Here is a 16,206-nt window from a genome sequence, read left to right as displayed (position 1 = left end):
TTGTGTGCGTGGTTTTAACAAGGCAAGAAAATTAAATTAAATTAAATCGCCGCAGCAAAAGTCGCGATTCATTTTCTTGATTTATTAAAATCGCGTAATTTCATTCTCCTTGAGACGTAAAAATTTAGAAAAGATAAAGTAATCTCCGTTTTTTATCACAAAGATATTTTTTACACACACAGATATTTAAATTATTATTAAATTTAATAATTCTTTTCGGTCTAATAAATCTAATAATACAATACATCAATATATTACCATATAGCATTATTTCAAGTCAAGATTTCGATTGATTTGTTTACTATATTTTTTTTTTCACCTAAAATGTATTAGGTACATATAATTTTATGTTGAAAAAAAAAGTTATTCTTGAATCTAATTATATGTCATAATTTATTTAATTCTAGCACACAAATTCGGCGCGCAGCAAATAATTTCGGAGGCTTCTTATTAGCAACTGAAATCCAGCAAACATTAAACATTAATGCAATCATCAGAATCTATAAGGGATAACGTTATAACTGTCTTGTAAGCGATAGATAATAAAAATTAATCTCCTAGCATCAATTATAAATATTATAAATAAAGAACTGAACGTTAATATCAACAATATACATTATAAATTTCTCTGAAATTGAGAACATGCGGTAATCATTATTTTTACTTATATAATAATTATTTTTTATCAAATAGACAAAAGCCGAGCTAACGGATTGCGAAGGAGGTAGCATCGAGAATACATTTACATATATCTACGATTCGATTTCTTTGTTAAGAGCTGATATTTCAGTTCAGGTAATATATAGTCCATTGTAAGTAAAATAAAATGTAGAAATTTATGCAAATATATTTATGTTACATACAAAAAATTACATTACTACGATTAGTTACAATATTCTGTGTATAAAAAATAAATGTTTTATTTTTCTAAATTTAAACATCTTTCGACGATCCAACGGGAATTGTCATCATACTCATCATACATCATACATCAAACGAACCGAGCCGCCTGCAAGTTGGAACTGCAATTCACAGACAAAGTAAATAAATTCTTAAATTTTAACGAAATTATCTTACAACAAATGTGTGGTGTAGGAATTTGTTTCTACCATATTTGTTTCGTGAACACTTCAACATTTTTGAAGAGCTTTCTTTATAACAAATAAATTATTTTATATTATAGTTGTTAATGTCTTACCCTGTAAGAAAATTCGGTTAATTGTTAACGAGATAATTATGAATTTAGTTCTAGAATTTTTTCTAATTCTTTTTGGGTTTCATCCAACATTTTTCTTTTATGAACCTTATACTGTCTGATCGCTCTTCGACGCATGTCTGTCCATTCGTACAAATGTTGAAATATTGGACGTGCATGATTTAACGAACAATACTGAATGGCAAAGTCCAAAGCTGGTGTAATTTTCTTAACCCATCGAACTTTAATGCACAATTGTAGCCAAAGACACCTGTAAAATACGGATGTTTTACATTAAACCAATGTAAATCAATCTGAATAAAGAAGCGTAATTACCGTATTTCACGATTTTGGTTATCCAAATTGTAATGACTTAAAATTGATTCCAGTTTCTCCTCGGTTAAGTCCGTATGAAAGAAATTTAAGTCGTTTAAGAATATTATGTACTCAATGTTAGAAGAGGGTGGTTTATATATTCTCATAGCAGATAAATTATCTGGGTTGTTATCCCATTTGACCCATTCTTCCGCTAACTCGAAAAAATTTGTTTCCCATGCGGTCTTTGCCGGCACATCAGGTAGAGAAGGAATATTATAGAACCATGTGTCCCATGCAACACCATCTAATATCTGAAAACAACATTAAAGTCATTATTTTTAAATACTAGAAGTATGAATACTAGTGAAACTGTAGTTTGTATATGTATAGAAGCGATGTTACCTTTTTTTTCTCTGCAGGAAAGTATTGATATAAGTAGTCCTTCCACTCTTGCGTGTTTATACTTTTGAATGCAAATTTTTTAAAGTAAGATTTAAAAAATGGTTCGAATACTGAGGGACCTCCTAACATATTCTCTAGATCACCTAAGAGCATACATCCCGCTTCGTAAGGCACATATTCAGTGACTTTCTGAGGCGGCAAATCACGAGCCGTCAAATTAGGTAATAAGCATTTTATTAAGCCGTCATTTTTGGGATCTTCGAGCTATAACACAATTCCAGAAAATAATGCAGTATGAATGCAAGAATGTGTGTGTGTGTGTTTTGTATACAATGTAAAATGTTGTCATTCGGTATAACATTATTTATTACTCAATTTCTTTGACCTAATCCTATAGTCACGTAATCAAAGTTAATATCTTACCATATTTTTCAGGTTATTTAATCCTTCTCTTTCTAGAAAAGACTTCATGTCTTCGTGAGAGAATAGTTCGCTTTTAATTTTCCTGCTAATAAAAATGTTGAAACTCTTATTCAACCACAAATGCTTATAATTCGAGCACGTAACTAAACTTCCTGTCCAGCTCTGTAAGATGTTTCGAGCAAGTGAAATGATAGAAGAACAATCTCCGTGAAGGAGAGTCGGCGAAATAAATGTCACGCATGGACATTCTATTTTGAAATGGGCAGCACTTGGTGGAAGCACGCATATATCGTATCTATCTAGAGATATCATTTTAAATGTAAAAACACATAAAAATAATAACAATAAATAAAAATTGCAAGATTAATAATTGATAATCCACAAAGGTAAATTTATTATATGCACTTTTTGCTTCATAGAATTATCAATACTATCACCTCTCGAAATATTGCAGATTTCTCCTCAATCATTGCACCCAGTATATAAATTTAAATAAATTAATATCAACAAATTTAGTTATTTTACCCCAAAAATAAGGTCCACACAAACTTTCGGCAGTCTTCAATATGTTTTCAATCGTGACTTCAAACATACTAGCAGTGCTGCCAAAAAATTTTTTTTCTACATATATATTCATTTTTGTACTAAGGTGTTTTTTCTTTAGTGCGCCCACAGAAATAACCACCGCATAAGATGGTACCGGATTTGTTTGTTTGAATTCATATACGTCTCGTTCCGGACCTTTGCATATATTTTGCAGAAGTGCAGACATTATAACTTCATAATTTTTTTGTACCTTAATCTAAAAAATTAAATATACGTCGATAAAAATTAAATAGATATTTTACTTTAATTAAAACAGTTTCTAAGAAAATAGACATTTATGTTTAAAAACATTAGTTTTCTTTTTCACATGCCCATTCCATTTCTTCGAAAATTTTTACTACTTTTATCAATAATATCAATAATCAGTTGTATATTATCGTTTTTTTTCATATAAATAAATAAATACGAAATACATACACATATGCTCTATGTTAAATTCTTACCATAGCAGAGTACGTAAATTTGACAGACGGTGTATCCTGGCAGGGAAACCATGCTCTAGCATAAATTAGCTAAAAAAATAGAAACTTTTACATAATTTATGTTAATGTAGAAAAGTGTCTTTGTTTAGCCAGTTTACCTTGTTGTTAGACAGTAAAAAGGGGTGTTCGCCATCGGCAGTTTGCTTAGGTGTTAGCCAATATAATGCAGGAGACTTTGGACTTGTTTCATATTCAATTTGAATTTGGCATCTGAAAGAGTATCGTATTATAGGCATATTCAATTCTTACATCAATAAGTTTTAGTAATTGTACTTTTCTTTAAATATCTTATATTTACTCGGTTTCATAAGCGGTATCAACAATTGGTGGTAAGTCTATAATAAATGAACTTCCCAAAGCACCATGATGTTCATTATTATCAGGTACCTGGTGCTTATCATTATAATTTAAATGTGACTCAGTTTTAGGATTTGTTACACTTTTTATGTCAAGTTCGTAGTTATCTAAAATCTAATTGTTCAAGAATATATATAAATAACAAGTCAAAATTTTTGCTCAATGCTAAAGAAGATTTCTACTCACTACTTTCTGAGCTGAATGTTTCCTTTCTATAGTTAAAATCGCTTTTCCTTGAAGAACCTTACGAATAAAATTCACATTCAATTCTAAATCGATATGGCTTACACGGGCAAGTTCTAATAATTAGAAAGATACAGAAAGTAACAAATATGTAAGTAATGAATAACGATATATAAATGTAGTGCATAAGTACATAACAAGAAATGGCATATTGTAATTAAAATCATCATACAATTGCGTTATTATTATATTATTATAGTATTCGTAAAATGCAAACAGATTTTAAATTTTTGTGATGAATACACAATATATTTTATACATTTAATCTTCGCCATATTCCGGTCCAGTGAACCGCTGAACGCTTTTAGGTTTTCTAGTTTTCAAATTTCCCATTTAAACTCTGCATAAACTCAAATCATTTTCTTGACCTGACATATGATAAATATTAATTAGAATAAAAATGACAATGCGACAAAGTCAACGGTCCATGAGACCGTTCGACTTTGTCGCATTGTTCGGAGTATGGCAAATTACAGACTCGAAAATAAGTGTGGCTATCTAGGATTAAGAAAACACTCAGTATCAGTAAATTAAAACTGTGAAAGAATAATCTAATTTTGAAAACTGTAAATTACTAAAGAACTAAGGATATGTGCGGCAATTTCGTCTTTCAAAGATATTACTGAATTTCACAAATATTCCGTATTTTATTTTCTTTAAAAATAAGTAGATAAATTAATTTTTTTATATTGTGCTTATGAAGCTAATTAAATAATTAACATACCTGGATTCGCAGAAGAATATATATCTTCGGTAGAGCCTGCGATATCCATTTCAGAAGAGTCGCGTTATAGCCTTTCCAAATGACTTGTGATAATAGATCTTTATGTCTAAACTGATCTCACAAAAGCACGGTATTGTTTTGAACTTCTATCACTTTCTCTTGTTTGGAAACACACTCTGTTTATTAGAACGTCAAAGTGACTATGATTCCTCACGCATAAACATATTCGAATTAGGTAAATTTGATATATCAAACTCATTTCTGCGCGAATCGCTTTACTTTAATTAAGTTACAGATTTTTTTTGTTATAATCTTATGAGTTGTACTAAAAACATTGATATTATAACATTTATATATGTTCTTTATATTATTCTTACTTCAACAGAACTTTTAAGAGATACACATCTTTCACGACGCGAACATTTACGGGTCGACGCATTTCGCTTCGTCGTCCGATTGGTTGCCGATCGATGAAGTGGTCTTTCGTCGCGGAACTTTTTCGGACACGAGGTACCGTTTTCAGTTACGAAACCAATTTTGATAGCGCGGTTTTACAAGCCATGAAAACCGTTTCGTACTGAGCTTAGCCGACGCTATTTCACCTATTCTCGATGGCCGTCGTGTTCGCCGACTGTTAGCCGCGCTGTAAAAGAACCGGGGAGCGTATATATCGCGCAAAATTCTTCTTACGTTTCCTAGAATCACGGCGACGACAACGACTCGTGCACATAAATTTTCCGAATAACGATCCGAAAACGCTGCCCGTGTTCCGTAATCTGCTCCGTCATTTCTCTTTCATCTCGTTCTTCTTTTCTATGTATGGGCGTACATGTGCATCGCACATGCTGCAAGATTGCATCGCGGACATAATCGGAGAAAAGATGATTAATTATCTACGAGGTGTCGTACACTCGATTAAAGACTCTGCGAGTCTGCGAAAATATAATCTGAAGCCAATTTTACTCAACGAAAATCCGAACAATTAATTTTTTTTTAACATTAACATATTAAAACGTTATCGTCTTCGTAATTTTAATAACTTTTTAAGTACTTAAAAAGTTATTAAATAAAAATTTACTTGAAATGTAATTAAGCGCAATATTTTGTTGGCGCATTCAAAGTTTGATCAAATTTTTTTTTTTTACCATGTAGGGCATAAATATTTTAATACTCTTCTTTCTTTTTTGTTTTTGGATACTGTAGGATATCCGGAAATAATTAACGACATTATTTTGATATTTCCCATGATATTTCATGATATTCGAAACTCGCATGCGTACATCGGAATGAAAGACTTCGCTCGAGAAAGAAATAGAAATTTTGAACTTGCAGAGTTCGTTGTTTTCTTGTTAAAAGGTGGATGGAAATGGGCAAATTTAATAATAGACGAAGCATTATTAAAATTTACTCGCGAGCCGTACGTGTTTCGAGAAAGTTTTCCTACTCCTCGTCCTCTTTCGGCTCTACAGGGATAGGCGGGATCCGAGGGATCTCACGGTAGCGCATATCCTTACCGCACAGAGGAACGTTCAACTTTCCCGATTTTTCATGAAACTCGTGGTACTTGCGTGACTCGCCGGGGTACTACTCGCCGGAGCAAGATGTAAGGTACATCCGGGGAAAAAGTAAAGACACGCCGCGGAAAAACGGACGATACACGCCGGGCGACCCGCAGTGTCGCGGGCTGTGTGTTATGCACCGGAGAACGTTTTCAGGAAGTCTCTCTCTTCGCGTAAAACGGAAAAACCCGTGTAAACGGAATGTCTGTTTGCCGAGTTTCTCTCGCCGCAGTTATCGACGTATTCTCCATAGCGATTAAAATGCGCACTCGCGCGCCCGCCGAGACTTCCGATTTTCAAGCGCGTTTTATTCCGCAGGGACATTCTCCGTTCGTAAAAATGGAACAGCGACGAATTCGGAGTTAAAACGATATTGTGACGAGCTAAAACGCTGAACGATATTCTTATAACTTTCGAAAAGGAAAATGCGAGCTAAGTAGGTTAAAGATGTCGTTCCTTCTTGAATTCGTCAAAGCAGCATCCAGAAAAGTTTCAACGCTCCAGCATAATCGCGTCTTAAAAATGAAACTTTTCAAAAACCATAGCTTGCCGCGTTATTCCAAGGCGGAATTTTTTACTTTCGAAAAAAAAAAAGAAAACGTAAGAAGCATCGTCAATATTACAGCGCGTATTATGAAAATGTCATTTTAATGTTGGATCGTATAGAAGCGGTTATTGCAAGTCCATGCAACGCCATAATTCGAAACGACCCTTCCCTTAGAACCAATAAAGCACGAGCCACTGCAGCACGGATGACGATAAATCAGACGCAACGAATGAAATAAGTCGAACGCGAGACAAAACAGTTAAATTTGCAACGAAACATAAATCACGATCATTATAAATTATTATACATGTAATACGTCCGTATAACGATAAAAAAAATACGCATAAATCGTATACTTATTTTGAAATATATCTTTTCGTTGCCCCGAACGTCGCTCTAGATTTGCGACAATAATACAGACGATAGATTAACAAGTCTCATTCATCGCGTGGGGGAATATTTTCCGTAAAATAAATGATTTGCGCCTCTCTTCGCGACGCCCAGTTGATTTTCTTTTTCAATATACGTTTCGCACATTGTTCGGGAAATAAAGCGGACCAGTCGGACAATCCACGCGCATAACACGGGAGGGTTAAGCACGACGTGAATCAACGTCGATGCCGGGCCGTTCTCGAGGCTACCGCATTTTTGCGGAACGCGGGATCCACGGCGGCCGCGGCGTCACGCGCGCGCACTTTTGCGAATGCCGGTGTGCTGTGCACGGTGAAGCAAGGTGGGGCAGGGCATGGCACGGTCGATGCCGCATGAAATCCCGCAGTGATACAACGCCGGCTCATTCAATTATCACTAAACCCCGGGACTCACCCACCGTCTGCATGCCCTCCTATCCTCTCTCTCTCTTTTTCTCTCCCTCCCTTCATGGCGTTGCCGGTCCTTGCGACGCGTATACGCGGGGATAAAGGATACAACGCCATGACGAACCAACGCGCGAATTCACAATCGATCCTCAACCCTGGGGTTCGACCGATCCTTCCTTTTCCTTCCTCTATTTGTGTCCGCCTCTCTCGTCCTCTTTCTCTTCGCCCGTTCCTCTATCCGTTCGTCCTCTCTCTCGCCGTCCTTGTTCACCAGCGGCGTGACTGCGATCCATCCATCGACCCAGTTCCGGGCATATTGGCGGTGTCCTTCCAGCCCACCGCTCCGGAAAATGTAAAATGGATGTTTTGAGATCGCGCGGATCGGACTTCACCGGCGCGGTCCAAAAACCGGATCCAATTCCTTTGCGTCCGGCAAGAGGACAGCGGATGTCGTATAATGTGACAGCATCTTCAAAGGAAGATAAGTCCATTTCCAGACTACACGGCGAATCTCCCTCTATGTAACTACTTGGACTTTTGCGTCATGGATTCGAGACGGTTTTAGAGCGATTACGAGAAGTATAATGTATGAGTATCGTTATCAATATCTTGGGTTTTTTACAGACAATTGGAATAAGTCGTGCGATATGACTATAAGAAACTAGAGATCAAATGCAACGATAAAGCTCCTTTTAAATACGATCATTTAATAATCATTCAACAGTTCAACAATCATATATCAATAATCGAATAAAAATTGCTAAGTTTAATAATTTAGAAATGTAATAAAATTTAATAGATCTGATAAAATCTAATAAAATAATAGATCTAATTTTGCTCGCTCGTATGTTAGACGCGATAACGTTTTTTCATGTTTTGAATTGTAAAATTAAATTAACAATAATGAAATATTCATAACGCACTTTTAATGTTCTTTAATTTTGTTACAAACTTCGTACGGGATGGAAACCGAATTTTATTAAATGCATGAAATCCGGCTTGCTACCGCGTAAAAAAGAGACATGAGAGAAAACAGTGGATTGAATTACTGACACGTTTCTCTCGATATCATAGAAATCTTACGCGTAAATCAATCTGGTTCTATTGATATTCCAAATAATCACGTACCTTCAACAAAATTCCATAGTAGGTTCGTGATTGAAATGCATTATTTAAAACACTACTGCTTTTTATTCGCCAAAAATAGATATTTATTTAAAATTATTTATTTAATAGTAATTTAATTAAGTACATATTTCTTTTTTTTGTTAGAAACTTTATAACACAAACTGTTGATATCTTGAAATACTGAAATAATATCAACATTTTTTTTAAATTATACTTTCTAGTGTATTATTTATATAAAATTCGCAATTTTTTACATATTTTATATATGGCGCACAAGCGTTACGTATCATATTTAATAAAAGTTTTCTGAGAACTCGCAAAAATACCTAAACCAAAATTTACATATTTTTATGACGCAAAATTTTTACCTTGTCTACTTATTTACAGTCTACTATAATACAGTTTAGAGAGAGAAATAAAATTGATATTATAAAATTGAAGTTTGAAATAAAAGTCATGTTGCGATTTTAATAAGTCACGCTTCTTTAATTATGTCCGTTACGAGGCAATTCACGGATTGGCTGGTCGATCCTATCGTTTGTTCACGTCGAACACCACTTTCTCCACCTTCCCTGTTTTCCCCAACTTACGAAGAGCCAAAGAAAGAGCGGGCCGCCGTACTATTAAATTAAATAGCAGCGTCCCGCGGGAATTTCATGACGAGTCAAACCGGAACTCGCGCTTTCCTTTAGAGATAAAGGTATAAAAAAAAGAGAGAGAGAAAGAGAGAAAGAACGTCGAAAGGACTCGCCGTTCTTCAACGTGGCCACTGGGGGCCGATAAACCCGCCGCCACCCGTTCGATTTCGCGTAAAAGGGATGGAGAGCTTTATCGGTCTATCAGGTTACCCGCATCCACGCGACTTAGAATCCAATTGCCGTTAAGTGCGGGTGCGATTTATCGCGAAACAAACGGGCGATGCTTCTTTAGGCGCACGCTAACACCGCGCGGATACCGCGGTAAGTAAAGACAAGGGATGTCGTTTACAAAAAAAAGTCCGTCGGAAGTTTCTCTAAATTGACTTCACGTAATGGAAACATCGTTTATCTTTTCTCGGCGAAATATATAAAACATGAAAAAGTAGAGAGAGAGAGAGAGGCACGGAGCGAATAGGAAGATAAAAAAGTATATAAAATGCGAATATATGTAGAGTATAAAAGATGCATCTCTCCATCGAAATCTTGAAGGAAACTTTACTAAATTACGAGAAAAGTTTAATAGTAAATTTCAATTTTTTATTTCTCAGTTTTAAAAATGCAATTTTTTTTTTAATTTACAAACGCTACGAGGCTACGTTACGGGCTACGTATTTGAGTTTACAGACAGCTGTATATTTTGATAAAAGTAGGGAAAAAGAACAGCGTACTGACGCACGTCGGGTTCATGTATATATCTCGTGCGATATAAAAATGTATGATGCGCATATTGCACCGCGCGCCATATTGTACCAGTCTCCATTTCCACGACTTGTATGAAAACAAGCGAAGTAGATAATAGTCGTGGCATAAGATTTTCTTTCGCGAAACTTAGACTCTTTCAGGTTCCGCCTTTTGAACGCTACTCGCTCGCGGTATGTATGCAATCCGCGAATATACAGCCAGCGTTCGCATTGTTGCCACTTTCCGTTTGAACTTCCCGGAAATTTTATAAACGAGTTCAGATACGTTACTGTCTAATACACATGCACGTGCATATATGTCCGTGTTGGTGTGTCATAAAAAAATTCGCGTGAATTACAATAGAATGGGAAACGAGCCCCGTTATGGTTATTTAATTAATTTAATTAAATAGATGAAAATCTGACATTATTGTAACAACGTTTTTATCATTATACAATTGTGCTATTAGCGGTAATGAAATTCCGCTATTACCATTTTCTAATTAAATGACAAATCTACTGTTGTTGTCTACTTCATCAAAGGCGCATTGAGTAACAACCGAAAGACAGATTCCGTCTGTATTGGACAGCCCTGATGTACACAACGCGTCATCGACTATCGATTAGTCGAGAGAAATAAGCGTACATACATTGCAGTGACGTGAGCACAGATCCTATTAATTCGAACTAATGGCTGTAAAACGAAGCACGACGTATAAATCGTAGCGCGACATTTCCGCGTAAGATCGAAGCGAATTTATATATACGAGCGTTCGCCATACGCGCCCATTCCTTTCGACAGAGAGATTTGCAATCGGATACTTTTACTACGTTATTAATTAAATTTCTCTCAGTGCGAAATTGCATTTTATTCGCGAAAATTTTTACACGCCAACATACACGTTGTATAAAAACTGACAAACTTTTATGTTGTAAAACAAGAGAAACAAAAAATAAATATATATACATTGTATAATTTATGAAAAAGAGAATTAAATTTTGTATTATTACCATTTTTGTTAAGGCAGAATAATTTTATTCAAAAACATTTTATAATATTTAATTACACTGCGAGAATAGAGAGACACGCGTATATTTTCCTCGATGCCTTCTGATTTAATTAATTATAATTTTTAATCACTACGTCTATCAAAAGGTATTAGCTCCGAAAAGCTAACGTGTTCGCGCTCGCATACACGCCCACACGAGTGTAGAAACGTGCGCGATTCGCCTATCTATACGATTCGAAATGTATACTGCAAAGGCGGGACGTTGGTCTGTCGAGATTAGGAAGTTTCGGAGTAATCTCTGGACGCGAGCGCACGGTTCGAAGGATCGACCGACCGGTCGGGCAGGGCGATTACGGGCGCAAACGCGCGCAATCGGAAGCTGTAACGATCATTAGCCTATAAATCCCGGTCGAATCCACTTACGAGGAAGGGCGCGTTCGTGCATAAAGGCGAGGATAAATTCCTCGACTCGGAGTCGAGATACTCACTCGAGGGATTTCGTGAAATATTCGCGACTATATATAAGCCGGTCCCTGCGTTTTCTCTCCCCCCTCGCCTCTCCCGCCCACACCCCCGTATTCCGGTCCCGCGTGTAATTAGAACAATCCTTCGACTTTCGCGCGCCTCCTCGCCCCTGGAAAATGCGTCGCGCTTTCGGGGAAGATAAGAACCGAGACGGATGCGGCTACGAAGGTAAACCGGATAAGAAAAACGCGAATGAAAGACGGAACAGGGACAAAGCGGCTAAATAAGCATTTGGCGCATAATTGACACCATCTTCCTGTAGCTCCCCGCTTTGCAACAGCAATGTTATCAGAGGACGGTGTCTCCATTTGTCTCCTCTTCCCCTTTGGCATCTTTATTCAACGTCGCGCGCATTGTTCCCGATTGCTATTTTATACAACATATTTCAAGCGATTCAAACGAGTCAAAATGGATGTTGGAAAGTACAGTTCCCTTTGAATGATTTTATTAAGGCCTTTAATATTCTGTTTAGCGACATTCAATTGTTACATTAAAGCATGCACGCGTACAATATTATAGATGAGAGGTTTTGCATTCGTTTCGTGCATTAATATTAGCGCGCTTTGAACGCTATAGCGTTTCTATATGTACGCAATATTTCTATAAAATTTGTTCAATGTTTTATGACACTTTACGCTATCCGATTTTACAGCATTGTAATTTTATAACCTCGGTTTTATACAACAGAAGTATCCAAAATCACTGCAGAATAAAAGAAGGTTGACAATGCGATTTTCCCAATTGCGGCCATAGCTCAATATTATTGTTATACACGGTACAAATTCAGTATAGTGCCTTGTTGGCAATATTGTCGACGAAATATATATGTTGTGAACGCAGCTGGCTATAATATCGTATCGGGTTTTATGCAAGAGTTCAAGTTCTGCTTTACGTGTTAAAGTTTTACAACTCGATTTACGCGTACCTGCGCTATATATTTCGATCGTAATTCGTAAACGGAGCGTAATTACATTTTAACGTGCGGGTGCCTATCTGTTTGGAGAGCGCTTAGATGCCAAAACCGGATCTATAAGAAGATCATTTATGACAACGACCGAGAATCTCTGGAATTCTGGTCCGCTGCAATCTCCGTGACGGCGATCTTTTCAAGAATGGCGCGCGATTTGCGCCGAAGGTGAGATAAACGGTTGCAAATTATCGGCGCCAATAATAGTCATCCGGCATTTATCAATAAATGTCACGCTCATTTCTCTTAACGCTGATATTAACGCGAGTAGATATTTTTGATTATAAATTACGGCCCCCACGAAATATTAGCGTTTACACTGCAATTTTCCAAGACCGGTTTATATTGAAGATAACGCGGTGGGGCGTTAAACATCGCGTTTACAGCAACATTCTAATTTGAATTTAATTCGATTCTCCTTATTAAGGTAATAGCATTAAATATTTCGTGCGTAATCGCGTGAGTATCGAAAATTAAAAACTTGCGATACCGATCTAGTATGCAATTCGTAGAGAATTTGATGAAAAACCTTTCGTGATTATATCCAATAAAAAAATTTTTTAGATTCTTCTCATTGTCAGAAAGAGAAGAATACAAAAATATAAAGACAACAATAAAAAAAAGTAAAAATATAAGCACATAATATAATTCAAGGATATTTTATAAACATTAAAGTAACCTTCGTAATTGTCTTCTAATTATATAATAATTAAAATTTTGACACTGATTTCTTGTATAAAAACTTAAGGAGGTAAAATATGTCGCATGTATAGACTCAATTAAGTAAAGTTAAGAATAAATTATCTTTTATTGTGTGAGAATCGTCAATAGATCATCAGTCTTTATAATTAATATTTAAATTATCGCCTTTCAAAAGCGTCCTAAGAAACCGCCGAGATTCACGTATCTATCGAAAATACATATACATACATACGGAGACACAGCAGCCAGGGCGTTTAAATGTTGAAAGCGGTATCGGGAGCAATATTTCTCCCGTAGAACAATACGATACGGAGAAGGAGAGAGAGGCAACTGCCGCGACAATGTTCGCAGTTACCGCCGTCAGGAAACGCACGCGTAACGACCATTACCTACTACGTTTACTCTGGCGGATGCATCCACTGCGCGCTTTATATCGGCGCCGCGATGCATCGTAGCGCAACACTCACCGTCCAAAGACGAACGCGATCCTTTCGAATGCGCCCAGGGGGATATCGAAGTGGGAAAATTTATCTCGGATCGGTAATGGGTCCCGATCGCGCCGACGACCGGCGCGCTCTATGTCGGGTTTCGCGGTGACGAAGTAGCTTCCGGGATAGGAGAGCGTAGTAGTTGCTCCTCCCCGTCGCGTGCGTCCCCCGGAGGATTTCCGAGCGGCTGCCAATATAAACTCGAGAAGACAGACGGAGTAGCGCGCGGCCGGATAACCAGCATCAGCGCCCTATTCCCTCTCCTCGTTGTCGACGTCGCCCGCGTTGTCGTTCGGCCGCGTAAAGTGTCTCTTACCCGAACCGTGCTGTGCCGTAAAAATGGAACCGCTCGCGCGTAAATGTATTTGGTCTTCGATCGAGGGTCTCTTCCTTTATACAAACGACCGCGTTGTTCGAACGAATTCCTCAGGAGGAGAGCAAGCAGCGTTTCTGTCATCTCGCAAGGAACGTTGAAATTTTTCATGCCGGAGAGAAATCGACTGGTAGAATAGCACATCGAATATCTCTATTTCATCGATTTTTTTACCAATTTTTCTGTCAGTTATTGTTACTGATTAAATGTACAATCAATTTTCCAGGATTAAATTCAATTGTTGACGATTTAATTACTATTAATTACTTACTGGTTTTTTCATTCATGTAACTTTTATAATCAATATGCCGCGCATAATACATTTTTAAAATAGATTTGTTATATATATAATTTTGCAAAAGTTTGGCCGCTTTTGTGTTCGGGTTTTTCCGAAAATGAAACAAAGTGCGCGACACCGAGTCAATGTTATTAACGGAAAAAATAAAGTTCTATTGGAATAGCGCGGTAGTTTCATAATGCAGATTTTATTTATCCGGGGGTATTTTACACGAAGTACACGCGCGTTGCATTCAGCTGTGTCAATAGCGAATTGATACATTGTCGACCGATTGAATGCGAATGCCTGAATGGATGCACAAGTAACCCTCGATAACATACTTCAATGACGGCTTTTCATTTTGTAATAGGATCGCAAATAATAAAAGGGAAAAAAAATTATTTCGTCAACGACGAAAATAGGGGTCAATAGAATAATCATTAAGTTCAAATTAGTGCATCAATCGCGTAACTGGTCGACCATCTTCTCACTTTTCATTTTTCATCGTTTCAAGCTTTACTCTATCAAATTTCATCGAGTAGTATCTACTATGCGACTAAAATTTAGACAACTGTGCAACCACAATTTAGAATGAAACCTGCTACATTTTTACTTTCTACCTTTTCAATTTTTTTTAAATATTACACGATATATTCCAGATATTAAAACGTTTGTTTTACGAAATTAATGAAACAAATGTCTACTTAAATAGCTCGAGCCGATTTTTAATCATAGATAAAATGAAGACCCGTTAGTTATCCGAGAAATGTCTATTTTTTTTATTATCTATCTTATCTCACAGATTCTACATGCACTTTCCACAGTAGTTATGTTCTATGTGCGAGTTATTGCGCCTAAGTGGAAGGAATTCGATCAGGTTAAATGTGATTACGCATTTACGTATAGAGAGAGCCACATACCCTCGTATATAATTATTGCGCCGACGAGCACGGTTTTCTGTATGCGCTTAATAGAATTCGGCAATAAATCGGGCGCGTACGCCATTCTGACATTAAATTAACTCGTGGATGTGGAGAGAGAGAGATTGGCGCGCGAAAACCGAGTGCTATAAAACAAGAGCGAACGGCGGATCGTCCGAAATCAGCAGATTGCGTCGTTTATCACCCACTGTCCGAAAATCTATGTATACGATATGCGCAATTTATTCGGAACGACCATTTAACGGTACGCAGCGCATGCAGTTTCGATTTTAAATACCATCTACGGCATACTTAACCGAACGCAACCGCGCATAACGACGTAATTACTGCGACCTCGTCAGGATACAAAAAGACGAGGGCAAAAAAATTTCAATGCGGGGTTAAATAATTTAAAGTAATTTGTTCGGGATGTACGTACAGGATACGTGTCGCACAACCACGGCACAATTACTTTAACTTTTTGTATTCTGGAGATTAATTAAAAGTCGAAAATACTGATACGGAATTATAGTTATAAGAGATAAAGATTGGCTATACACAGTAAAAAATTTTGTGTCAATGGAAGTCCACTCTCAATTTTGTGTTAAAATAACTCATTCATCGTGTTATTTTTGACATTTAGAAATGTTATATCGACATTTATAACATTTCTAAATGTCAAAAATAACACGATGAATGAGTTATTTTAACACAAAATTGAGAGTGGACTTCCATTGACACAAAATTTTTTACTGTGTAACGAT

At 36.7% G+C, this 16,206-nt stretch overlaps 2 protein-coding genes across 3 annotated transcripts in view; one reads left to right on the top strand and one right to left on the bottom strand.

Annotated features, from left to right (window-relative positions):
• The window catches only part of Sns (sticks and stones), a 283,648-nt gene that overhangs the window by 240,108 nt on the left and 27,334 nt on the right, over positions 1–16,206 (top strand). The gene's annotated exons all lie outside the window — the stretch shown is intronic.
• Positions 890–4,902, bottom strand: LOC139778375 (leukotriene A-4 hydrolase-like). Its single transcript, XM_071716275.1, has 11 exons — positions 4,751–4,902; positions 3,970–4,082; positions 3,725–3,897; positions 3,525–3,636; positions 3,388–3,456; positions 2,864–3,140; positions 2,339–2,637; positions 1,916–2,179; positions 1,532–1,824; positions 1,199–1,466; positions 890–1,022 (listed from the first exon to the last, which is right to left on the bottom strand). Exons 1-10 carry the CDS (start codon positions 4,797–4,799, stop codon positions 1,235–1,237), a joined length of 1,881 nt encoding a protein of 626 aa, XP_071572376.1. The 5' UTR covers positions 4,800–4,902; the 3' UTR covers positions 890–1,022; positions 1,199–1,234.

Source organism: Temnothorax nylanderi, unplaced genomic scaffold (genome assembly GCF_030848795.1).
Source record: "Temnothorax nylanderi isolate EJ_2023f unplaced genomic scaffold, tnyl_v1.0 TNYL_tig0181_pilon, whole genome shotgun sequence".
Lineage (NCBI taxonomy): Eukaryota > Metazoa > Arthropoda > Insecta > Hymenoptera > Formicidae > Temnothorax > Temnothorax nylanderi.
The sequence above is the reverse complement of the archived record's forward strand: the minus strand, read 5'-3'. Positions and strand labels throughout refer to the sequence as shown.

What these genes read in the sequence shown, in the direction of transcription:
- LOC139778375 (XM_071716275.1), bottom strand. Translation starts at nt 4,799, where the DNA reads ATGGATATCGCAGGCTCTACCGAAGATATATATTCTTCTGCGAATCCA. An exon ending in AATTTACGTACTCTGCTATG is followed by an intron (nt 3,141 to 3,387) that starts GTAAGAATTTAA and finishes TTAATTTTTTAG; the next exon opens with ATTAAGGTACAAAAAAATTA. An exon ending in AACCAAAATCGTGAAATACG is followed by an intron (nt 1,467 to 1,531) that starts GTAATTACGCTT and finishes CGTATTTTACAG; the next exon opens with GTGTCTTTGGCTACAATTGT.